Source organism: Pteronotus mesoamericanus, unplaced genomic scaffold, assembly GCF_021234165.1.
Source record: "Pteronotus mesoamericanus isolate MK-2021 breed Mesoamerican mustached bat unplaced genomic scaffold, CSHL_Meso_final scaffold_476, whole genome shotgun sequence".
NCBI lineage: Eukaryota > Metazoa > Chordata > Mammalia > Chiroptera > Mormoopidae > Pteronotus > Pteronotus mesoamericanus.
In genome coordinates this window covers 50778-78027 of record NW_026555318.1, presented here as the reverse complement: position 1 = coordinate 78027, position 27250 = coordinate 50778, and the positions used below count along the sequence as shown (strand labels likewise).

Below are 27250 nucleotides of genomic sequence, written 5' to 3'. Positions count from 1 at the left end.
TCAGGCTGTACCATAACATCAGAGAAAGAATGATATTCTACCTCTGCCAAGAGATGTTGTAAATTTTAAATGTCCCAAATAGTCTTCAGACTCATCTAATTACAGTACTGTATCTACCCATTCTCTCTTCAGTGCCTATTATGTTGGGAAGACTTGCCATTACCGTTTTTTGCGGAACTCAAACTGGCTTCAGCCCTGGCTCCTTGAGGGGTGATTTGTAACAATTCGTGATCTCCCATACTATAGGGAAAAGACAAAGGCCTTGATGAGAAACACTAGTCACATGCTCAAAGAGTTGTCAAATGAACGAAATCAAGTATTTTAGCTTGTTTAGGTAGGGTGGCAGAGAGCTGATCAATTTAATTCACTTTTTGAAATCTACTCTTTAGTAACTACTCGTCAAAATGAAAGTGTCAAAGACTGACATACAGTCACAAAAATCAGAGGGCAGGAATGCAGAATATTGCTTTATGGACATGCAAATGAGAACCAAAATTTAAATGACAGCTCATTTAAGTACAAACAATAACCAAAATATAGTAAACCAAAACCAAACAAGAAACATTCCCACAAAACTTAAATATATATCTTAATGAGGATGCAAGAACAAAGATATCTAAAAAAAGGGAGTACTGGGATGAAGCAGACATCCCAACAGAATGCAAAGAATGCACCCTTCTGCCACTCTGCCTTCTGTACTTCTTGTCAGGCTAAAAACCACTTGCTCTCAATTGAGAAATTAGGAAAAAGCTATTTGCAAACAAATTCTGATTGGCAGTGACATCATTATTGTTCACACAGATACCACAGATCTTAAGGTTGAGCAATAATTCCTAAGGAAAGCAATTTGCCAGGTAACACAGTTCGGGGCTGCTTGTAGATTATTATATAAGTTACAGAGGTAAAGTTTGAGAGATAGATGAAATTAAAAAACAGAGGAAGAAAAGAATAATGGAGTCCTTTAGCCCTGACCAGTGTGGCTCAGTTGGTTGGGTGTCACTCCACAAAGCAAAAGCTCACCAGTTTGATTCCTGGTCAGGGCATATGCCTAGGTTGAGGGTTCGGTCCCTGGTTGGAGCGTGTATGAGAGGCAAATGATCCATATTTTTCTCTCATATCTATGTTTCTGTCCCTCTCATTTTCCCTCCCTTACCCTCTAAAAATGAATGAATGAATGACTGAATGAATAAAGCTTACAAAAAAGTAAAATGGAGCCACAATTACCACTGTGTCGGTACCAGTGTACATGAGGAACTAAGCTAGCACAGAGCAGAACCATCCGTTGGGAGTGAGTCTGTGAAGAGCTGTTATTTTAAACAAAAGACTTTAAACAAACAAAAAGGGTATATTTCTCAGCTATAAAATGAGATTAAAGTAGATGGTCTATTTCAGTTCCATAATTCTAACCTAAAACAATACCAAACCTTAATATTAACTAAATACAATGCCAGCTTCACAGACAAAAGCTCTTTGACTCACCTGTAACAACTTGCCTTATTAACTGTATCTTCAGAAGAATCAGATCCTAAAAAATTCACCAAATACCAAATCAATAAAAGAATTTTTACTGAAAAGTTAAACTAAAAAAAACGTACCTTTTGCAAAACAGATATTCATTCAAGAAATATTTACTAAGCACCCACTATATGGCAAACACAATGATATACACGTCAGACAATACAGAGAAGTAGTTAAAAGCACAGGCTCTGAAGCCAGATTTGAATCATGGCTTTGCCACTTACTAGCTTCACTACCTCTCTGTGCCTTAACTTCCTCATCTGTAAAATAAATATAATAATAGTAACAACCTCAGGGGTTTGTCAGGCCTCTCACATTAATTTTATAAGTAAAGTACAACAGTGCCTGGACTACACCAAGTGCTCCTAAATGTTAGCTATTATAATTTTGATTATTGTTGTGTCACAAAAATGATCAAAATTAAAAAATTGTAAGTCTAGGAACTTATGATTTTAAGAGGGGGAAAGACATACCAATAATTTCAAGAGAATCTGATTCAAGTGCTACGGTAAACATAAGGTGGTGCTTGGGAGCCCAGAGGGCCACTCTTTCTGATTATAAGTGTATTCTAAAGGATAAGACAGAGAAAACTATTTGAACTGAACTCAGCTCTTCTTAAAAGTCTTTCTAGTCTAGTACAATTTATTTTGGATCCTTCCAAATGCTGTAGCCAACCCATCATGTTCTTTCTTATCCATCCTTCCAAAGTATAGTAAGTCCTCACTTAATGTTGTCAATTGGTTCTGCAACTTCAAGCAAACCAATTTAAACATATAACAAACCAATTTTATCATAGAATGTTATAAACAAGAATTACTTTCCTCTAGAATCTCATTATGTTGTAACAAAACAACATTGAAAGAAATGTTATTCAAGGACCTGCTGTATATTTACACATACTTATAACCAGACACCTTTCTTTTGTTCTCTTTATAAAGGAAGGTTCAAGGTAAGAGCTTCATCTTTTGCATAATTTATAAAACAGGCCATAAAGCTAATAATACAGTTTTATTTTTACTTCCCGAAGTTCGCTGCCACTGTGTCAATTATCACCAAGGTTTCTGGTAAAACTGTAACACAAAGAATCTAGCAGCTACTATTCTAAACTTAAAAAATCCCAGACTCTTACCCAATTCAATGTAGACAGACTTATTCTGAGATTGAACCTGCTGCTTTGTCCTCAGTGATTTCACAATTTCAAGGTTAGAGAGTTGGACACCAAGACTGGTTTCCTGCTAAGCAGTAAAAAATAATCAACTAATTATTGATCAATTCTTTGCTTTTTTCCTTCCCCCTGAAGAGAAACTCAAGGTCATAGAAAACACAAATAGACCATAATAAATTAGCTAAAATTTATGACACCTAGAAAAATCACTTGGCAAACTACACATCAAAATGTATGTTATGCTCTAATGGTTTGAATATTTTTTTCTACTGTTGTTTTAAATTTTTCTAAACAGCATATGTATTATCTGTGTAATTTCTTGAAATATAAGAAAAGCACATGCTGGGCCCTAGCCAGGGAACTCAATTGGTTAGAGCATCACCCCAATACACCGAGGTTGTGGTTCCAATCCCTGGTCAGGGCACATATGAGAAGCAACCAATGAATGCATAAATAAAGTGCAACAACAAATTGATGTTTCTCTCTCTCTCTCTCAAATCAATAAATTAAAAAAAGAAAAGCATATTTTGAAGCTAATACTTTATAGTATAGAAGGAGAATAAGATTCACTTATTACACATTTCTAATCACATCTGATAACAGGGCTGGCAACGAAGATAAATTTTAAAAAAGAATAAATAAAAACAACAAAAACCCAGCAATCCCAAGTTCATGCAGTATAAGAATATTTAAAAACCCACCCTGGCTGATGTAGGTCAGTGGATTGAGTGCAGGCCTGGGAACCAAAGGGTCTCCGGCTTCATTTCCCATCAGGACACATACCTGGGTTGTGGGCCAGGTCCCCATTAGGGGGCACATGAGAGGCAACCACACATTGATGTTTCTCTCCCTCCCTTTTCCCCTTCTTCCCCTTCTGTCTAAAAATAAATAAATAAAATCTTAAAAAATAAAGAATATTTAAAAACCCAACATTACTCCAATGAACTTTCCCTTTTTCTTTTTGAGCCTTTCAACATCTACTGAAAAATGAGCGCTGATACCGTAAGAACTATTATTTTTGAAATCTCCATTACTCATTCACATATGAGTAACAACAGAGTAAATCACTCATTTTTTTTTTTTGACAATTACACCTTTTAAATTGAAGCAATTTTCAAACATAAAAACTGATTTTCTTTTTAGGCAACTTTTCAGAAGAAATAAAATAAATACACTTCCTCAAACCTGGAGGATTGCCATACTAGGTACACAAACCTTCTCTCAACTTCTCTAACTCTTGTTCATTAGGACACTTGTCCAATCACTTAATTTACCATTTTACCTTGTTCACTGACTTATTATATAAATCCATGAGCATACAGCACATTCACTAATTCACAATACTTAATAAAGAAATTTTACCAGAATAAATGAAAATGGCTTTACCAAGGTAGGATTTTCAGGTTCATTCTGTTGAAGTCTTAGGGTGCGGTTTCGGTAACCCAAACTTTGGATGATAGACACTTCCTCCTTTAGACACTCAGGAGAGTTATTCCCCTTTTTTGAAAAGTTATAAGTATTTGCAACTGTGAATTACAAGGGCAAACATATTTATAATTGGAAATATATATTACTTGTACTCAAAGAACCAAGAGAAAGACAATACATTAAAGGTTACTTATAATTTTTTAAAATCAACTTTGGAAATTCCACTGCTAGGAAACAAACACACAGATCATCAAAGCTATTTCTACTCCTTTTTCCCACCCTGACACTGAATCTAAGATACCAACAATGTAAGAAGCACCATTATTTTCTATGCCATTAAGAAAGAAACACACAATGACACACCATCGATGATAAAGTGTCCTCAACTTTGGAGACCTTAAAATGTGACAAATATGTATCTTAGGATTGATAAAATAGAGTGTGAAACCAGTGGGAATGATTTAACAAATAGATTACAGATGAAGGGCTAAAATTAACCTAGACCAGGGGTCCCCAACACCCGGCCTTACAGGGAGGTTCACCTGAGCTCCACCTCCTGCTTCCGCCCCTCCCCCTGCCTGCCCCGCCCCATCCCGGCAGGAGGTGAGTGGGGTCCTGAAAGTGATGCTCCCCCGAGCTCCACCTCCCGACCTCCCCAACACTGCTTGAGCTCCTTCACCTGTCCCATTCCCTTCCCTGGTGGCCTGTCTGTGGTGCCAAAAAGGTTGGGGACCGCTGACCTAGACCAAAAGGTCTTATCACCTATTCACAGTAAATAATTGTGTAAACCACCTCCTGAGTTTTAATGACAGCCACTTGAGCATTGGCCCCTGGGGCTATACAGCACTTACATTGCAATCCTGTGTCAAGCTCAAAAGCATGAATGATTTTCAACAGCTCTTCAACAAGTTGACTAAATCTTGTACTTTCTTGTAGGCTTCTGAAATTAAATTATTTGACAGACACTTAGCAAGTAATTATCAACTTTTTAAGGACACTAACATAAGGAAAGACGTGTAAATTAATTTAAAAAAAGAAGTAGCAGCAGTAGAAAAACTATATTCAAAGAACAGAACTAATAGTGAAATCATATAATCAAAACATCATTGACATCAGTATTTTTATTTTTTATTTTTTTGACATTCAAGCCTACCAAAAGCCTGTAACTATCTAAAATAGTACTCTGAAGACACAGCAGATATAAATCCACTGCACAGAGAACATGCTATTCTTAACATCTAAACCCCATCCACCCAACCTCTCACTTCTAGCTCTCAGGGATTCTGTCAAATGATGATTACATTGTTTTAAAAGCACAGACGTCCAAAGAAAGGTTCTGATTTAAGAAAGTTGTAGGAATTCATTTTCTTTACATATCTGAGTGACTACTATATGCCAAACACTGGAAAAACAGTATTGACTGAGACAAAGCCAGTGACCTAATACAACTTAAATCCTAGCCAGAGGGATGCACAACATATGAATACGTGGTATGTGTATATAATTAAGCAGAAATTGAGTGTGCAAGGAAGAAAAATACAAGGATCAGGAGAAATGGGGGCAGTCCTACTTTAGGTAAGATTGCAAATTCTTGCACCACTCAGAAGCATTAGAAAAAGGCAATGAATTACTAATACCTGTATAAAGTACCATAAAACTTCCAGGAAAATAACTTAAGAAATAATGTATTATTTCAGCTAAACACCCTGTTACACATTTTTCTACTGAGGAATGGTTTGATAGGAACACCAGCTATGGTGTTAAGGAATTTCTACTTTTTCATGTTGTTGCTTCCAACCTCCCATCACTACCCAATTATATACCTTTTGGTTATATCATTCTTGCACAAAGGACACTGTGAAGGCCCTTTCTTCTGGTTGAGAAGTTTCAGCATACAAAATCTATAAATTATGAAGAATAAAAAGAATAATTAAGTTACTTTTTTGTAGAGGGAATATTCAAAAGGCAAATAGCAATGAAAAAAATCTCACAACTGCCATTAAGAGCCATTTTAAAGGTAATGGTAGGTGAATTACAACCAATGGCTTTAATTGTTTTTAGATGCTGGATAAGCAGAAAACCAAACCACATAAGCAATGATCTATGAAAACTGAATTTACATGCATATGGCTTACTGTTTTGAGCAAATATAACTTATTAAATAATGAGTTAATAAGGCATACTTAATAATTATTTCATGCTGTATAATCAGACATAAATGGTAAGTATTTCAAGTAAGATGACTATAATTAGTTTAAAAACTCAGCACCTCACTACAAAGCTACAGTCATCAAGACAGTGTGGTACTGGCTAAGGATAGACATATACATTGATAGAACAGAATTTAGAGTACAGAAATAAACACATCCATATATGGTCAACTGATTTTCAACAATGGCACCAAGACAATTAAATGGAAATAGTCTTACCAACAAATAGTGCTGGGAAAACTAAATATCCACATGCAAAAAAATGAAGCTAGACTCCTACTTCACATGCTACAAAAAAATTAACTCAAAATGGATCACAGCACTTAATATAAAAACTGAAACTAAATCTTTGTGGCCTTGGGTTAAACAATGATTTCTTAAATAAACAAACACCAAAAGTACAATCAATCGAAAGAAAAAATAGATATATTGGACTTCATCAAACTTAAAAATTTTTGTGCTACAATACCACAAAGAAAGTGAAAGAACAATCAACAGGAGAAAACATTTGATAAGAGACTTGTACCCAGAATATAGAAAGAATTCTTACAATTCAATAATAAACTGAGAAATAACCCAATTAAAAATGGACAAAGGATTTGAATAGACAATTTCTCCAAATAGTCAACAAGCACATGAAAAGATGCTCAATATAGTCATTATGAAAACGCAAATTAAAGCCACAATGAGATACCACTTCACATTGTCCAGAACGGCTATAATTAAAAAGGCAGGTAAGAAGTATTGGAGAAGATGTGGAAAAATTGAAATCTTTATTCATTGCTGGTGGACATATAAACCAATGCAACCACTTTGGAATAGTCTGACAGCTCTTCAAAATGTTAAACAGAGTTACCATATAGACTCCACAATTCTACTCCTAGATTTCTTTCCTGGAGAAATGAAAACAATACTTCACAAAAAACTTGTACACATTTGCACAAAAAAAATTTTTTTATTTTATTTTAGAGAGAAAGAGGAAATGGGCGGGGGGTGGGGGGGAGAGAGAAACATTGAATTGTTATTCCACTTATTTATACATTCATTGATTGTTTCTTGTATGTGCCCTGACCAGGGATCAAATGCTGTTAATAGCAGCATTATTCATAATAGCCAAAAAAGTAGAAACAATCCACATGTCCATCATCAATGCACAGAAAGACACAATGTGGTACATCCACACAAAGGAAATATTATTCAGCCATAAAAATGAATGAAGTACTGATATAACCTGCAATATTGGATGAAACTTGAAAACATTACTAAGTGAAAGAAGCCAGACACAAAAGCCCACATACTGTATGATTCCATTTATACGAAATGTCCAGAGACAAATCTGGAGACAGAAAGTAGACTTGTGGTTGCCTAAGAGGAGGTGTGAAGTGGGTCTAGGGAATAGCGGCAAATAAGTAAGAGTTTCTTTTTGTGGTGATAAAAATGTTCTAAATGTAGATTGCAGCGATGGTTGTACAACTCTGAATATACTAAAAAAACTAAATTGTACACTGTAAATGGGTGAATTTTATGGCATGTAAATTATATCTCAAAAAAATGTTTTTAAAAAACTCAAGGCAGGGAGAAAACATATTCATTTTTATATTCACAATGCCTGACACCGTGAGGCATAACCAAGCTCCTCACGAGAAGTCTAAGGAATGAAGAAGGCTCCAGCCTTCTAGGACACTTGGGCTTTTAGAAAGGCTCCGAATGTAGAACAATTTTGTTGGTTGTCTCAGACAATGAATATGGCTAAGACTTGAAGAACACAGGCAACAACATATTCTAATGCGTCAGCTTCCTTAACCAAGAAAAATATCACTTCCATTGGCTGGAGGTGTCTATAAAGACTGATGTTCCCTAAGAAAGAAGACAAAAGAAAACTCAAAAGAGAGACAGAAAGAAAAAAAGGGACAAGAGCAGCAGAGATAGTGATGGTTATCCATAAAAACAGAAATTCACTCATGCAAGCAATGCTTACTACATTTCCAACATTGTTCTAGATGGAGGGGATTCAGTGGGAAAACAAAATAAAATCCCTGCATTATAAAGGACATAATATTCTGGCTAGGGAGGTAACCAGGGAATGGAGTAAAGAGCTGATATTGACACTGAAGAGAGCCAGAAAAGACAAGATTAAGGATGCTGAAAAGGCAGCGGGATTGGTGAACCAGCCAGCAGACACTTACTAGCCAGGTCCTTTAACACACATTGCCCTCTCTTCACCCATACAAAATCCTGAAGTATTACTTTATATCATAGTAGAGACGTCGCAGATCACACAGTAACCAAGTGATGAAGGTGATATTGGATCTGAAATTGAAGTGCAGCGAAGCCCATGGTCTTCCTACCAGAGACTGAAGGTAAATAGGTATATGGTCAAGGAGACTCAGAGGACCTTCTTCACCTATATAGATGCTTTACCTGGTAACAACTACATGGTTTATAGAAAACGGTATCAAAAAGCTACCTGTATTGTATGTTAATCACCTTTAAATAATCACAAAATAGAGTCTACCACTCCCTGAGAAAATGCAACTACTACCTGTAATCTACCATAATGGCTTTCGGAGGCATCAATGCATTATAGTGGCAAATGGTACAATTCAACAATTCTGGGTGGAAGTAAGGAATTCCCTAAACATAGTACTGCAGAATACAGTAGCTAAGCTATAGTGTTGTAGCCTGTAATAATCACATAAATAACAGAGGAGCTTGGTATATGTAGAAATCAACCAACATATGGGTTCCAATCTTTCTTTATGCTAGAAAAAGAACATATGCTTAACGGTTGTTAACTCGAAAGTGAAAATGGACTTGTACATGACTCAAAAAGACTGAACTAAGGAAAGTATTATCATATCAACAGAATATTAGTATACCTTTCAGGCTCAGAAGAACTTATTAGATTCTGTTTTAGAGCTCTGGGGAGTTTATGTGATGTACCAATTAAATAAGGACACATACATAAGTTTTACACAAGGTTCTTGGCGAAAAGGTCTGAGACGTTTTAGGCTTCTTAGATTTCTAATGCTTAAGGAAAGGCAATGCTCTTTTAAGTAAATGCAGTATGTTTTCTGAAGAGTAGCTTCAACTTTGTAAGAAAAAGCTGATGAAAAATAGTAAAATCATGCTGCCACAAAATAATTTGGGGAACTTTTCAAAATACTCACTTTTGAACACATCTATCTATACCCTGAGGAGTTTAACAATATTATGGCAGCTCATCTAATTTTGAGTTACTTGTCCAAGTCTACCCTGGCAGGAAGCAATAAAGTAATAGTTCTTTTTTTTTTTAAGATTTTTATCTATTTACTTTATAGGAAGAGGAGAAGGAAAGGAGAAACAGAGGGAGAGAAACATCAATGTATGGTTGCCTCTCACATGCCCCCTACTGGGGACCCGGCCCACAACCCACACATGTGCCCTGACTGGGAATCAAACTGGTGACCCTTGGGTTCGCAGGCTGGCACTCAATCCACTGAGCCACATCAGCCAGGGCTTTAAAAAAAAAAAAAAAAAAAAATTAATAGTTCTAAGTCTAGGCAAAATAAAGATGGGCTGACTTTTAGCTACCTTTGATTATAATGGGTGCTCTGGATTGCTTCGACAGAACTAAGATTATGGACCAATACAGTCCCTAGTTAAAGTAAATAAGTAACAAGAGAGTCCCACAGCTTAGCATTCACTTACGTTGCTGGTTCCAGCAAACCTTGTCAGTTTCTATAAGGCAGCTGTTTTCCTGATCAGACCTCTTGTCTGTACTTTAGTTCCAACAATTAAGAATCTATCATGCGCTCTTTACCTGGAAGAGTGTGCCTAGGGTCCTTGCCTGGTATCACAATCCCATGGGTCAAGGTTCTTGTCTCCTAGGGACAAGTCTTACCCCTAACCTTTAGCATCCTATGACTATATCCCTGCTACTTTTCTTCCCTTATAATCAGCACTGTGAACTTCTGCTTATTTCTGCGGTTAGACTCCTGAGAAACTATGTTTGATTTACTTGCTAAATTATCCATTTCTTGCCTATCTTGCCTACTTCTGGATGTCTGACATATCAAACCATTTCTAGACTCCAAAATTCCCTGATATTATGATCTAATGTATTTAGCCATGAAATCTCCCAATACTAACGCACCACTTATCTGAACTTCCTTAGTAGTCTCTAAGACTTGCTTTACTTGGTCTATCTGGTCTTTAGGCCTCAGCCATCCCTGGTCTGGCTCCTCTTACTATCCTCCAAATAAGTGTATATGAAGGTCATCATTCTAGAACACTGCTTCTCAAACTTTAATGTATATAAGAATCTCCTGGGGACACTTGTTAAAATGTAGATTCTCATTCAGTAGGTTTGGAATAGCGCTGAGATTCTTGCAAATTCCCATGTGCTATGGTTGCTGCAGGTCCATGAGTCCTACTTTGAGCAGTAAATTCCTAGAGCTGCATTGTTCACCACAGCTGCCACTAGATACATGTGGCTATTGAGTACCAGTAATGCGGCTAGTCTGAACTAATATGTGCTGAGTATGAAAAAACACAGGCTCTTGAAAGCGTACTACAAAAAAAAAAAAAAAAAAAAAAGTCAAACAAATATTTCATTAATATAGTTTATAGTGACCTGGTAAAATTTTGGTCATAATTGGGTGAAATACAGGTATAAATATATAATTAATTTTTAAAAACTTTTTAGTAATGTGCCTACTACAACATTTAAGTTCCACTCATGGTTTCTTTTATATCTCTTTGGACAATGTGGTTCTAGATTTTCCAAAAAATATTACACATTTCATTTGTTGTTTGGAAACTGTAAGACAATGCATGGACAACCTAAGTAACTTTTTTCTAGACTGGTACTATTACGTTGTTTGCATATATCATGAAAGATTTCAGAACTATAGGCTTACCCCAGTCAATAATGGTATTTTATCATTAGCAATTAGAATTCATCCTGTGAAAATACAATTAATGCTTGGAATATTTTTCCCAGCTTTCTCACATAGGGATTGAAGTGTTATTCAGATTATAAAGGTATTACAGAAGAGGTTTCAGGAAAAGGTTGATCTGTCACATGGGTATTATACTAGACTTTTAAGTGTGTAATACAACACTTAACATACGGCTGGTTCTTCTGCTTACCATATTCTCCACGTTAGGCATTACAAGGCTTTCTCACTCTCCACTAGTTGCCAACTTTAACCCTTTCAATCTCAACAGATGTTTTCACCTCCAACTTCACTGAGATCAAACTACCTCAACTCCCCCTGCCCTACCTCAAAATCTTTCTGTAGAATTATTCTCCTTTAAAAAAAAAAAAAAAGATTCCATCCATTTATTTTTAGAGAGAGGGGAAGGGAAGAAAAGAGAGAAGAGAAACATCTATTGGTTGGGACCTGGCTGGCAACCCAAGCATGTGCCCTGGTGGGGAATTGAACTGTTGACCTTTTGGTTAGCAGACTGACACCCACATTAAGCTACACCAGCCAGGGCATAGAATTATTCTCCTTTTCTTTCATTACTGCTTATGAATAATAACTTCATTTTTCTTGCATCCATTTTCTATTCCCAATCCCTTCCACATCCTCCTGCAAATGTCATCTCCCTTCTGAAGGGCTTCTTCCTTTTCTCACACAACTACTATACATGTATACAAAGTTAGTTCCTTTTTTTTCTAGACATATTCTACTTTCTTCTCTTTGTACCTCTGCTCATATTATTTCCTCCGCCTGTAATTTCCTTCTTCCACAAGCTCTCAAAGTAATGAATAAGTTCATAATTTAATTTTTCCTTTATCACTATAATATTATGTATTTATCACCCAAGGTGACAGGAAAGCACACAATATATTTCAGAAAGTTTCTCTTCAAGAAACAGACAAAGTTCCACATTTAAAAGGTTAACCTTCAGCTATCTGTAACTTTTTAAATACTATGACTTTTAAATTTTGTTTTACACAAGTATCAATCCATGAAGAAATTGGTCCTACACTACCGATAGTTTGAGAAACTTCCCTCTAGACACCACAAAAGTAAAAATTTCCAGAAGCAGCGAGGTAAAGCTGTGCTGCCCTGGCACCTGACTGAGGAGAAGGGCCTTACAAATCAGAAGGAAGTTATTGGGAACGTACCTAGGCCAGTGGGGTGACTTGAGAAAGGGGTGAGAGACAGTGGAAATGGGCTCGGATCCTTGTTAGGACCGATGAATAGGAAGAACACAGAATGCAGAGGAAGGAAAGGGCCAGCCCGCTGGCAGACTAGTGCTCCGATGATATCCCTCCAGAACGAACAGGTTTCCCTGAGCTGCAGCCAGCCCTCACTTCTCTTAATGCAGACACTCTTCACATTTTTTAAGTTATGAAAACATGCTAATAATCTGATGAAAATTATGGTCTTCCCCCAAAATTGCACGTGCTCATAGTTTTTAATATGAGTACAGCCAAACTTAAAATTAAATATAATTCTAGGACATTCATAAAAACCAACGAATCCCAAGTTAAAAACTCTTGAAATTTAAAAATTCCTGAGAAGGTACATAACAAGTTGATCACTGAAGTTGTTTCTGGGGAAGGAAGAGGCAGGCAGGGATTTGGAGTTAGGACGGAATTACAGTCTGTGCTAGTAAACTCATTACTGTGGGCATGGCTTGCTCTTTCAATTGAAAAAGAAAACAATACTTAAATTAGTTGGCATTCAGGGCAAGTCTCAAATTATAGCTTAACATCACAGAAGTGAGAAAACCCCCTTGTTCCACCAAAATACCTACCAAACTTTTTCCTGAAATTCTTCCATCAAGAAACATTTTCATTTCAAAGGGCGAGATTCTTAAAAATGTAAATATAACTTAAATCATTGGTATGAATGAATTTCAGCCTAAATATAAACTGATATCAGATCCTTTCCTATCTTTACAAGGATTATGAAGCAGGCAAATGCTGAAACTTAGGACAGGTAAAGTGGGCCCTAACTGGTATGGCTCAGTGGACTGGGTGTTGGCCCACAAACTGAAAGGTCGCCGGTTTGATTCCCGGTCAGGGCACAACCCTGTGTTGCAGACCAGGCTCTGGGCTGGGGACATGTGACATGCAAACTGGTCAATGTTTATCTCACACATCATGTTTCTCTCCCTCTCTTTCACCCTTTCTTCCCCAGTCTCTAAAAATAAATGAATAAAATCTTTAAAAAAAAGGGGGGGGATGGGACATGCAGAATGTACAGAAAACAAAAATTGGCAAGGCCAAAACACATTTTGTTTATTTCACAATTGCTTGCAATCTGCTTTTACCCATGGACACACACACACACACACACACACACACACACACACACACACAACAGCTGTTCAAAGTATGTTGATATCCCACTAGATAAACATGTCAATATTTTACCAAGAACTATGGCTACAACCAACTTAGGGTGACTTTCTCAGTATTCTCTGAGATAGAATGAAATCAAATTGGGTATTTCTTTTTTACTTGAAAAAGCTAAAGTTTCTATAAAGTTAGGTGTATCCTGTGTTATGAAGAATAAGCACAAAAGGTAATAATGGAGTCATATAACATATTCACACTTACTTGCAAAATATGTGGTCACACTTTGTGGAAACAGGCTCTTTGATTAACTCCAGACTAGAAGGGAAGGGAAAAAATAAAGACAGAAAATGAATGCAGCTCAATAATTCATTTAAAAATAATCTTAGCAAAGAAGTTCAACTTTGAGTGTCTATAACTAAGTCACGATAAGGTTTTAAGTTCATTCAACAAATATTTATTAAATGTCTGCTGGTCTAGGAGCCAAAAACACAGCAGAGAACATAATTCTTAGTCTCACTGAGCTTTCTGACATAAAAATGGAATATGTATTACTCTTTTCAATATTCTGTATTATATCTATAGCATTTAAAAGGTTAGCTAATATTACTTTATATCAATTAGGTTTCAATGATATACTTTTTTGAGCATCAATGGGTGCATATCCTGTATCTTTACACTTTCGGCTCCACAAAGACAAAAACTTCTTGCATTTCTTTTGGATGCCCTCACAGCACTTGTTTTTTTGCATGTGATTGCCTTTTAAATTTCTTCATATGGAAAATTTCAAGCATTTACACAAATAAAACTGTAATATGAACTCCATGTACCATCCCAGTTTCAACAGTTATCAACTCACAGCCAATGTTATTTTATCCATGGCTGACACCCGCACAAGGCCCAGGTTATTTTAAAATAAATCCTAGCCATCATATCATTTAATCTACAAACATTTAGGAACATATCTTTAAAAGAGACTTTTTTAGAATAACCATGAAACATTACTACTTCTAAAAAAAACTTCCTTAATTTCACCTTATATGTTTTAATTTTCCTTGCTGTCTCATAAAAAATTTAATAATTAATTGACCTGTAGAATTCCCCACATTCTGGATTTTGCTGATTGTAACCTTATGGTATGTAGTTTAACATGTTCCTCTAACTTTCATATCCTGTAAACTTAGACCTACAGGCTCGATCCAATTCAGGTTCAATTTTTTGGCAAGAACAGTTTTGGGTACTGTGTACTTCATTACATCACTTCAGGAGGTACATAATGTTTAGTTTATGACTATTTTGTAAAAACAAAGTAATAAATACTAACTGAGCCCTGGCTGGGTAGCTCAGTTGGTTAGGGTATTGCTCAATACACCAAGGTTATGGATTTGATCCTCAGTCACGGCACATCCAAGAATCGTGAATGAATAAATAAATAAATGGAACAACAAATCGATGTTTCTCGCTCTCTCCCTCATTTCTTCTCTCTCTCTAAAATCAAAATAAAAAAGAATTTAAAATACTAATTAAAAAATAAACTTAGAAAAATACCAAAATTTCAAGAAAATACATCACCCAAATTCCCATTCCTACCCATCTATCCACAAACTCTCAGTCTTCCTGAGATTAGTTCATTTATTAATATAAAAAGTGTTTACTGAGCACCTAGTACATGCAAGCACTGTCCTTGGAGATGGAAACACAGCAGTGAACAAAACAACGCCTGCCCTTAATAGAACTTCCATTCTAGTTGTGGTAGAGAGTTGACTGAGAAATAAACAAGAAGGTATGGAAACAGTGCTAAAAAGAAAAATAAAAGTGAATGGGACAGGGAGTGCAGTGTGTTTGAGGGAATATACACAGGTCAGGAAAGGCCTCGTAGAAGGTGACACTGGTGGACAGAACATTGTGAGTAAACAAGCTGTGCAACAACTGAGTAAAGAACATTCCAGCAGAGGGAGCCGAGAGGAGAGACTCAAGCAGGACCATGACTGGTGTATTGAAAGACAGCGAATAAGTAATGTGCTAGGATAGAATGATCAAGGGGAAGAAGTAAGTACTAGAAGAGGTCAAAGAGGGAGCTGAGAGCCTGAGCAGGTAGTTTTAAGTTTTTAGCCTTCATTCTGAAAGCTTTAGAAACTGATTTTTTGTAAAGTTCATTTCAGGCAGGACATCGAACAATAGGTAACCTATGTATGACAGCAATGTGGTTCTTTTCATTAAAATGTTTAACTTCTTAGAAAAGGGTCACAAGAAAAGCTGGGGGGCGGGCGCTCTCCGGCTAGGAGCGTGCCTGCATCTTCCCTGTCCCCCTCTTCTCCCCACCCCAGGCCCTCTACCTTTGCCTTTCCCTCTCCTAAGCACCAAGGGCCCTCCTTTTGCTTCTGTACCTTGTTTCCTGAGCCTAACAGCCCAGCTAGCTCACCTCTACTACCTCTAACTTTCTAAATAAACTTTCTCTTATAATTTGAGTGCCTGGCTCTGAAATTTTTCTTCACCCATCTCAAGGACCAAGGTCCAATTTAGCCAACAGAGGTTAACAGATCAGGGATGAACAAACAGAAAAAAGAAACAGAGAAAACAGGGATAATGCAGAGAGAAGGTAATCAGTAACTATGAAACAAGAACAGGACCCTACTGGGAAAAAAAAGAAAATAGCATTCAGAGAATGGTCCTGGAAATTAAAATTTAGTAAAAATGAAAAAATGAATAGAAGTTTTGGAAAATGAAGCAGAAAATGTCAAAGCTGTCATTTGTACCCAAGTTAGCTTGACCCCAAAGCCCATGAAAATAAAAGATTTAAAAAAATAGCTGGGGACAATGGCCTCGTTGTGAAGGGTTTGGTAACACAACTCTTGTAATCATGGGGTTTCTGACGCAGCACAGGGAAAGGAAAAGAAAAATATCACAGTAAGTCAGAAGGCTGGGTTTCTTCTACCAGATCTCCTTTCTATTAGCAGAGTAACCTTAGGCCAAGCACTCTGCCTGACTGAACCTCAGCTTCCTGTAGGAAACTCACCCACTCTACCAGTCTCTTCAGGCTACGGTGAGAATAAAATTAAACGCCTCTTGGGAAAATGTTCACGACCTGAGATGACTTATACTAATGTTAATATTATTATTGGGACTGAATGAGATTTAAAAAAAAAACAACACAACAACCTGACAAAGAGAACTCTTGATTTGTTACGCTATTCCTCAGATAAACAAGATATCAAAGACATTTGCAGTAAAAGAGAAAGTGGATTTAGCTATACCAACCACATGGCTTTCATTCTCACCACTGACTCAATTCTGAAAATAATTATATTTCAGTATGATAATTACAAGCCAAACTATACAAACATACTCTAAACAAACTTTGAACAGATGAAAACTCCACTATGTAAAAAGGTAGAAACTGTTAGAGAAAAAGTTTGGAGAATGGGAATGAAAAGACAAAAATGAAATGTTCCTCTAATAGGTCCTGATGAAAGTAAATGTTTACTATAAAAATGACTCAAATATTTTAAACACTTTTTAAACCAATCAGTACTTTAGGCTTCCTTCATGTCTACACTTTGAGCTTCTAAAATGGATACATAATTGAAAAAAGCACCTAAGTTAGGTTCCAAAACTAACAAGCACCCCCCCAGGATACACATTTTAGAATACTGTTTTGAAAGTCAAAAATTTTATATAATCACATGTAAAAAGTTAGAAAGAACTACCAATTATCAGAAATAAAATGCCAATAGTGACTTAGGGACCAAATGAAGGCATTTTAAGTCTAGAGACTTCAAAAAAGTTGGAAACCTACTCTACAGCTACCATAAGTATCAGTGTTTCCAGTAATTATTTATTTAGACATAACAGCAAAGTGTAGTGTTCTTGGCTCTGCTAAAAAAAGAAAGAATAAAAAAAGTGCAGTAATTATGATTCCCATACTAGAATTTAAATGAGTTTAACAATGACTAGAATTCAGTTTTATTAATAGTTTAAAAATCTAAGTGTATTTCTAATGGAAAACAGATTTTAAAATATAAGCTGTAAAATATACAACATTTGACTGACATAAAAATTTAGCATTAACTTTCCATCTTGCATCTTTAATTTTTATGTATCTGAGTTTTTTAATTGATGGTTTAATTTTCCATGGAAATGTAAAGTAAATGGACCAAATGCGACACTATTGAGGACTTTTTGATCACTCTTTGTAATTACGAGTTTTATGACTTTTTAAAAGCAATTTTCCCCCAATTGCCATTTTCTGCTTCTCTGGCTCTGATGTTTCATAAATGAGCCTATAAATCTCATTTAGCTCTTGTTTTTGTTTGGCTGAAATGTTGAGGGGCAAGGGAGAAGATGGTTTCTTATAAATCTTGTACCTCTCTAAAAACACAACTTGCATTTTCTCTCTTTAAAAAAATATTTTATTTATTTATTTTTAGTGAGTGGAGAAGGGAGGAAGAGAGGAAAAGAAACATAGGTTGCCCCAGCAAGGGACCTGGCCCTGTAACCCAGGCACGTGCCCTGACTAGGGATCAAACCAGTGACCTTCCAGCTTGTTCGCAAGCTCGTGCTCAAACCACTGAGCCACATAAGCCAGGGAGTATTTTCTTTCATCCTATTTACTTGATTCCAATTATGATAAAGAACTTTCACAAGGCAAAAAGGAAAATTTACTTAAATTTACTTTCCTTTGTTCAAGATAAGGAGCAATAGGTGCAGCTTCCCAATTTATTTTTTGAATGTTACCCACCACTATCACTACGTTAAAAACCACTAAACTATCAAAGAACCAGTTTAGTTTATTATTTAATATCTTCAACAATTGTTTACCAAGTGGCTACTATATATCCCAGGCACTGTTCTAACTCCTGAGAATACGGAAGTAAACAAATAAAAACCTCTGCCCTCATGGAGTTCATATTCCGTGGAGATAGAGAAAAAAGTTAAATAAATATTATATAATGTCAGATACTAATAAGCGTTATAGAGAAAAATGAAACAGGAAATGGTATAAGGAATGTGCTGGTGGTGGGTGGGGGTATTACAATTTCATATAGAAATGTCTGAAAATTCCTCTTTGAAAAGGTACTATTCCAATCAAGATTTGCAAGCCATGAAATTATCATAGGAAGAACATTCCAGAGGAAACACCAAGCATAAAAGCTCAGAGGCAGGAGAGTATGTCTCAAGTCTGAAGAACAGTCAAGAGGCCAAAATGACCAGACTAAAGAGATTAAAAGGGAAAAAGGTAGACAATAGTTTTTCTAAATTGTCTCACTGAATTTTCACCAACAGAATGAGGTGTGGTTTTTAATTTATTTTGTAGGTTTGAGAGATACCATGGAGATCATCAATGATAAAGTTCTTAAACTTTGTTGTGTATGGACCCTTTTTGGCAGCTGGTGAAGCTCATGAACCCCCTTCTCGAAGTAATGTTTTTATTTATTTATTTTTTAAAAGATTTTATTTATTTATTTTTAGAGAAGGGAAGAAAGAGAGGGAGAGAAACATCAATGTGTGGTTGCATTTTGCACACCCTGCTGGGGACCTGGCCTGCAACCCAGGCATGTGCCCAACACTGGGAATTGAACCGGAGACCCTTCGGTTCAAAGGCCAGCGATCAAACCACTGAGCCACACCAGCTAAGGCTATTTTATTTATTTTTAAAAGATGTCATTTATTTATTTTCAGAGAGAGGGGAAGGAAGGGAGAAAGAGAGAAAGGAACATGGATGTGGGGGAGAAACATTGATTGGTTGCCTCTAGCACACCCCTAACAGGGGACCTGGCTCCACCAGGGCATGTGTCCTAACTAGGAATCAACCAGCAACCTTTCCCTTCGCAAGCCAGCGTTCAGCCCACTGAGCCACACCAGCCAGGGCTGAAAGTCATGCTTTTAAATGCATAAAATAAAAAATATAGAATTGTATAAGAAACTAATTATATTAAATTACAGTTTCATTCATAGGCCTCCAAGGGTCATGGAGAGTGGCCAAGTTAAAAGTTCCTGAATACACACAAGAAATCTCAGGGTGATGAAAATGTTCTATATCTTGACTGGGTTACACCAATTTTACTCACATATATAAAACATTTATATAATTATGAATACTTAATTATATAATATTAATTACATAATTATAAATTATAAACACATATATAAATATATAATTATATATAGCAACATATAAATACATAATGGTACATACTTGTATTATGGAATTATATAATTATATAATACTTGTCAAAGCTCATTGACTTACACACTTGCATTTAACATATTATACTTCAATTTTAAAAATTGTGACTATTCTAGTTCCCTCTTTATTTTACAGATGAAGACAAAGGCTCAGTCAGAGAGACTTGTGGCTTTGAGGACGCAGTACTCTTATTTAAGTATACAGGGTTAGTTTCAGCCAAAGGTCCTCCCTAACACCTACTCATTCACAGACACCAATCATTCCTAATTTTATTTTGCCATTATTAAGTATGTCCATTCCAAGTGATCAATCCGGCTTTAAAGATGGATAGACAGCCCAAGTGTCACTCAATCTAAACCAGATCCCTGCCCAAATGTAGAACAAGTCAAGACAGTTGTGTGGGCTAGGAAAGCCATGAGGTTGTGTGTGTTGAGGTGGTACAGAGGGAGGGGAGGAAAAGTGGAGGAAAAGGAGTTACTTTCTATATTCTTGAAGCTCTTCAGTTAAGAAAAGCAGCTTTAATAGCCTAATCTTAACAGACATCATAATTTTTTCTTCTTACTATGTAAGGTCAATTCTGTTCATTTGCCTAGGAGATAGTCATACAAGAAAGAATCTTGAATTAATAAAATCTGTTGACTTACCAGATTGGACACTCTAAGATTTTCTGCATAGCATTAAGGACATTTTGCACTTCTTCAACGCGATCCACACGTAAATTCATCTCTTCCTTTTACAATGAACTGTAACGTATAAACAGATGCATTTACAAGTAAATCACTTTAAAAGTCTTAAAAAACAATAGCTCAGTTTCATTGTCATTTTTTAAACAAGAGAAATTTAAGATTGGAGTGCTTTAAAATTACATCAACCATAGAACTAATAACAAAAGCTCTATTTTTTTTTAATTCTATGTTTTTCATTGTAACTATGACCACTTTAAATTCTGTTTTTTCACTTCCTTTTTGGTCTCTTCCTTTGTCCAAGCAAGGGAAAGCCACAATAGGTGACTGGGTGAGAGGTGGTAGCCTCAGGTTTCTCCCATCATCCTTGCTGTTTTCATTTTCTTGCAAAAAAACCAAAATGGAAAAAATAAAATAAAACCAGCACCAACCAAGTGCTGGACCCCACCCTTGTCCTTCCCCAGTGGCCTACACTCAACTCAGAAGCCTCAGGCACATCCCTGCGGGCAGCATCTGTGACTAGTGATGCAACACTATTTTTCTCTTGGCTCTTCCAGGAAGCGCATTATGAATTCAGTTCTTAAGGGCTCTCCCTCCCACAGAATCCTGCCTCCTCCTCTTCCCAGACACATGCCTGCCCCTATTCTTCCTCAGGGTCGCCTTCTGACATATATCAACCCGTCTCTTCACACTATGGTGTCCTCCAGCTCCTATCATCAGGATTCCCCTTCCCACACACCCCGCCCCCCGCCTTATCCTTGGTGCCTCCCCCCCCCGCGACCCCAGAGTGCACCCCTCCCCACGATTATCTCATATTCAATATCTTGGGCTTCTCAGGTTCCACCCTCCGCCCTCCCCCGCCCGCCAGACATAACACCCATCTTGCAATCCTTCAGAAGTCCCCTCTCTCCACACCTGTTCTTCCCTGTCCCCCAGAGCATCCCTTGGGCCCTCCTCCAAGACTCTCTCACCTCTACTCAGAGAAAAGCGTCTGGCTTTCCGGGCCCAGGGACCCAGTTATCTGAAAAATGTCCCGTACCCCCTCAATCCAGAAAACTGAGTGAGTTTACGCTGCGCAGTCGCAGTTTTAATTTATCTGAAATTCCCGCGCTTTTCCGTTGCCACAGAAACCTGTCGATGCGGCTGAACGAGAGCCTCTCAGAAAGCGAGATGGAAACACGTTACAGAAGGGCGGGGCAGAAAGAGCAAAGTCCGTTGGGGCTCCCAATTGGTCATCCCTTCTGTCCCTGTGTGACGTAATTAGTAAGAGACGGAAGAGAAGGAATTCTCCCGGAGTTTTCTATTAGGCGCCCGCCCTCTCACCTCTGCGCTTGCATTGGCCGTTTATTACGTCACAGTGATTGCTGAATTAAGGTCGGAATCGCTGAGGCCCGAACTGAGCGCAAGGCGGTGCCTACACTCTCACAAGAAGAGTTCTCGTTCCCTCACCCCCTCCGCCGTAATGGAAATCTCCAGTTTAGGTAAATAAAAGGAGTGTAGGCAAAAAAACTACGATTTCCAGCATGCATTGCGGATCAAAAGACCTTCGCCAGAGTGTTCCTTGGAAAGTGTAGTCTTATGGAGGGGAGCTTCCGCCACTGGAAGCGGGCAAGATTCTCAGGGCAGCCCAGATGATAGATTGAAGAGTTCCACACGCTGATGCACGTCACCAGATATGAGTTGGAATGTTAATGTTTTCGTACGTTGAGGGCGGAGAATAAGCTAAAGAATTTACAAGTCCTAGGGAGACTACAATTCCCATCCACCCTCGCGAGTCTCGGGTAAGTATTCTTTAAGGTCACTGACCTAAGGGAACGCAGTGGGTGTCGAACTTACCTGGGAAGGGGACGCAGGTTCCAGCCCAAGGCTGCGCACTCGTAGTTCCGCCCCTCGGCCCCAGTATTTGTTATTGTTTTGCAGTTCTGGCTGCTCTTGTCCCGCCCCCGCAGGAGCATCCTTAACCAATCAATAGGGTGGTAATTTTGAGGGACAAGTAGTAAAAGCCAATCACCTTGTCGGAAACTAAGAAACTGGGGACTAGGCCCGGTCTCTATCCGCCATGTTAGATTTACCCCGCAGGGGTAGCAGTAGAGCTGGCAGCGAACGGTCCCTGCACTGGCTCAGGCGGCGCCCCCCGGGGGCGGAAAGCTGGTAAGGAAGCCTCTGCGATTACCTAGGGGTGGGGTCAGGTCGCACTGAGAGGGTTTGGGGAAGTTGAAAGGAGTCCTTGATAGAAGAGGGGCGACTTTTTCCCGTGTCTGCGGGCAGCCGTTCTTTTCAGTGACCGGATGGGAGAGCCGTACTTGTTTTGAGGGGCTGAGGGGGCGGATACCACCGGTGGGATGGAGGGTTCACGGCTCAGAACGGCAGGCTTTTGCTAATGGAAGGCAGAGATTCACCGGCACGAAGAGGGCCTAGGCAAAGAAAACGAGAGAGTCCTTAGAGGGTGGTGACACTCTTTGGGACATGGAATGCTAGGAAACAATAACTGGAAGACTAAGATGAAGTCTGCAAGGAGGGAAAAAAATGACCACACAGGCTCCTCACAGCATCCCCCTTTTCTTTTTAAGAACCTCATGAAATAGGCTTCTTGGTCAGGGACCTCTGGTATTAAAAAGGTACCGTTTTTCTATTTTGTCAAACACCCAGCTTTCCAGGTCACACATTTTAACGTCCCGGATATCTTCTGCAAGCCTCTGGTGGAGACAGTAATCAAAGCTCAGGTTCCCAGGCCTGCTGCATTAAAGAGGTTTTTGGTATCCTGAAAAAAAACTGACGTAGAGGAAAAGCTGACTTGTGCCAAGCGAAGGTGAGTCAGTAGCATGAAGTTACAATAACGCTATTTAATAAAAGCCGAAGGCCTAGTCGCCAGCTTCATGATTTTGTTGTCTTTAAACCTACAAGGGCAGATGGGCCTAACTATAGCTTTGGTGCTCCGCAAGACCAAGATATGTGCTCTTGCTATAAGAATTTTCACGTATAAGCCAAGTGGCAGTTCTTTGTGAAGACCTGGATGTGATCCAGCTAAACTAGCCTCCCCCACTTCCTGTTTTCTCATCAGCCGACTAACTGGATGAGCTCCAAAGTATCTAAACTAATTTCCAATTGTGCAATTTGAGGAAAGGGGAGGAAGATTAGTTTTCTCTGGATTCGGAAAAGTGTGGAAGTGTGTCCCTCGGAAGTTGAAAAGTGAGACCGTTTCAAGAGTCCCCGCTTTTGGCAGACTGAATCAGTCTCTTCATTTCCCTGAATTTTTTGCCGAAGATTCTGGGGGGTTGACAGGGAATTCTTTCCAAGTTTCAAGGACCTCCAAAACTGCATTCCATATCGCTAAATGTCGGCAGGATTTCTAGAAACTGGTATTAATATTAATACTTTACTTTGGTGTTGAATTTGACTCTAGGTGGAGACAAAGAATGACAAAAAATTGGAGGATAATTATTTTTGTAGTAAAAAAAAATTTTTGATCCTCAGACCTTCAAGGTCTTTTTTAATGACCTTGTATTGTTTCACAGGACAATGCATTATGCTATGGAAAACTGAACTACTTTAGGTTCTAAAGACTGTTTGTTGTAATTTTTACATTTGAGTAACATTTTCAAACAACTTGCACCCACGCTTCTATTTGATCCTTATGATAACATTGTGAGGTTGTCAAAACACAGATATTAAACCTATTTTACAGATTAAGGAATTGAAGCTCAGAGTTTAAATGATTTCCTCGCAGTTATATGGCTAATCATGTGCTGGAGTAATGTGTCTGGAACGCAATTCTTTTCAACCCTTTTGCCCCCTCCCTCATTACACTGTAAATAAACTTCTCGGACTTAATCTTACTCATCTGTCTCCTATTCCTGAATCAAAATCTGGCTTTTTATAGATGTTTAATAAAGGTACAGCAGTGAATGTGTTCAAAAGCTGGCATTTTTCATTACAGCTTATGTTTAGCTTTAAACAAACTTTTTTCATGCAGTCAAAAACAAGTCAACCTAACAACTATAAGTAAACAAAATCCTTAAGTAAAAACAGGCCCTGGTTCGGTAGCTTAGTTAGTTAAAGCACGTTATCCCAGTATGCCAAGTTTGCAGGTTTGATCCCTGATCAGGTACGTAGAAGAATCAACCAATGAATGTATAAGTAGAAAAGTAAATCAATATTTCTCTCTCTTCCCCTTTTCTCTCTCTAAAATCAATCAATAAATTTTTTTTAATTATTAAAAATAACCCACCAGAATAAACATTCCCTTAAGGAATTGTTAACTTCTTAGACATGATAATGGTATTGTGGTTATGTGTTTAAAAATTCTTATCTTTTAGCCTTGGGTGGTGTGGCTCAGTGGATTGAGCGCTGGCCTTGCAAACCAAAGGGTTACCTGTTCAATTCCCAGTCAGGGCACATGGCTGCATAGCAGACCAGGTCCCCAGTTGGGGGTGTGCAAGAGACAACCACACATTGATGATTCTCTGACTTTCTTTCTCCCTCCCTTCCCTTTTCCCTAAAAATAAATAAATAAAATCTTTTTAAAAAATATTCTTATCTTTTAGAAGTACATGCTTAATTATTTTATGGGTGAAATGATGCGCGTCTGTCAAAATAATCCAGTAGGAAAAGAGTATTGCTGTGAAACAATTAGTCCTCAGTTGAAGTTAATTATGGAAGATAACTGTTGTGCCCATAGGGGTTCATGACATATATTTCATTATACATATATATACACACACATATATATGTAGAGAGAGAGAAAAACATTGATGTAAGGGATAAACATTGATTTTTTGCCTCCTATATGATCCCCAGTTGGGGATCGAACCCACAACCTTCTGTTGTATGGGATGATGCTCCAACCAGCTGAGCTACCTAGCCAGGGCTGATTATATATTACTGGTAATCTCTTCTTTTTTATAGGGTTAAGCATTCCCATAATAACTTTTTAGAAAATTAGATTGCACCCTGTCCGGGGGTGCCCTGGTCAGGGCACATACAAGAGTCAACAGTGAATGCATGAGTAAGTGGAACAACAAATCAATTTTTTCTCTAAAGTCAATAAATGTTTTTAATTTTTATGTTAGATTGCTGTGATTTTGTTAAAGCATTTGTTGACTGCAATCAATCCACATTAGGGGGATTGGGGGTAAGTGCAGGAGTGGTAACCTTAGATTAATGTAGTTAGGTGTTCATTACACCCCCACTTTTATGTATGTTTGAAATTCTTCATAAAAAAAAAAAAAGATTACAAAAAACATCTACTTGGATGAAGAGGGTTAAACGCTACCCTGGTGTAGTTTCTTGGCTAATGTTTTGGCCTCTTAAGTTGTTAAAATCGATCTAAAAGAGAACCTGGGTTGCTAAATTTAAGAAAAGACTGCTTTTCCAAGAATTGTAGAATGTTATTTTCAAGTTATTACATAAATTCCCTAATGATAGAGACGTAATCCAACTTTTTTATCTTGATATCCTGCTATTAGAAGATGGTAGATATCTGTTTAGTTAACTAATTATTATAAAGTTTCAGAAAGTTCTAAAGGATTTTACAAGTATTAGATGATTTCTGTGGGTATGGCCAAAACTTACATTCTCTTAGCAAACATTTACACTTGAGATTTGTTTTAAACCTGCGACTAGATTGTAAGTGGCAGGAGAGCAGACATTGTCTTCTTATTCACTGCTATGTCCTCCTAGCTTAGTCTAGCCTATATTAAATCCTCATAAGAATTTGTCAAATATGTATTTATGCAGATTACACTCTTTCTAATGTGTTTCTCTCTTGCTCTTCCTCTCAACTCTAGCCCCACAGCATGGACCCACAGGTTACTCTAAATGTGACTTTTAAAAATGAAACTCAAAGTTTTTTGGTTTCTGATCCAGAAAATACAACTTGGGCTGATGTCGAAGCTATGGTAAGTGTTAACTTTTCTTTTTTTAAGGTTTTATTTATTTTTAGACAGAGGAGAAGGGAGGGGAAAAAGAGAGGGAGAGAAACACCAATGTATGAGAGGAAAAACGGGGATCAGTTGACTGTTGCACACCTACAACCCAGGTCTGTGTGCCCCGATGGTACTCGAACTGGCGACCTTTCAGTTTTGGGGACAGTGTCCAGCTCAGTGAGCTACACCAGTCAGGGCTGTGTTAACTTTGCTTTGTTTCTCCATCCTTTAAGCATAGATTTTGTTCCCCCCTAAAGGTAACTATTTTTAGCAGTGTTGTTTCATAGCTGCAAAGTCTGTTATAATGATCATTTCTGAGCCTTTTGGAAAATTATTTTTAACAAGGGTTCAGTATTCACATAGGAGATGTGTCCCCCAGTAAAGGGAACAAATAAATACATTTCTTTTGAAGAATTTAGAAAGGAATGGTAAAGCTATTTCTTAAGTGAGATAAAACATACAAAACCTATTAATTTTAGAAGCAGTCTGAGGAATGAATTGGTATGGGCCCCACCCTAACCAGACCCCAGAGGAATGTTCTCTTGCCTGAGAGCAAACATGTTAATGTGGTTTGTGAACCATTTAAGATAAAACTTATGTTTTGCAGGCACTGATTGCTTGCTTTTATTGCTAGGTCACAGGTTATTTCAAAGTTGAGCAGAAAAAACTCCTACTGGTGCTTAGACAGAAGCTCTTTTTTGTTTGTTTGTTTGGGGTTTGTTTTTTTTTTTGGTTTTGTGTTTTTGGGTTTTTTTGGTTAATGCTTTGCTTCTTGGTTTACCCTTTGTACTCTTGTTTGATTTGCAGTAGTGAATGTTTTACTTTCTGTATAACT

General features: G+C 37.7%; 2 protein-coding genes across 5 annotated transcripts in view; one reads left to right on the top strand and one right to left on the bottom strand.

Annotated features, from left to right (window-relative positions):
• Positions 1 to 22406, bottom strand: part of BRCA1 (BRCA1 DNA repair associated) — a 53031-nt gene extending 30625 nt beyond the window's left edge. Inside the window, 9 exon segments of the mRNA XM_054593639.1 lie at positions 164 to 240; positions 1480 to 1525; positions 2648 to 2750; positions 4070 to 4209; positions 4963 to 5051; positions 5935 to 6012; positions 13886 to 13939; positions 20453 to 20551; positions 22328 to 22406. Coding sequence (XP_054449614.1) covers positions 164 to 240; positions 1480 to 1525; positions 2648 to 2750; positions 4070 to 4209; positions 4963 to 5051; positions 5935 to 6012; positions 13886 to 13939; positions 20453 to 20532 — 667 coding nt within the window. The 5' untranslated portion in view covers positions 20533 to 20551; positions 22328 to 22406.
• The window catches only part of NBR1 (NBR1 autophagy cargo receptor), a 29751-nt gene continuing 24416 nt past the window's right edge, over positions 21916 to 27250 (top strand). For 3 of the 4 annotated variants that reach the window (XM_054593637.1, XM_054593635.1, XM_054593638.1), the window contains exons 1-3: positions 22510 to 22642; positions 23141 to 23300; positions 26278 to 26388. In XM_054593637.1, coding sequence (XP_054449612.1) covers positions 26287 to 26388 — 102 coding nt within the window. In that variant the 5' untranslated portion in view covers positions 22510 to 22642; positions 23141 to 23300; positions 26278 to 26286. Of the gene's footprint in view, positions 22273 to 22509; positions 22643 to 23140; positions 23301 to 26277; positions 26389 to 27250 lie in introns of those variants that run through there. The other variant, XM_054593636.1, reaches the window with a different exon arrangement.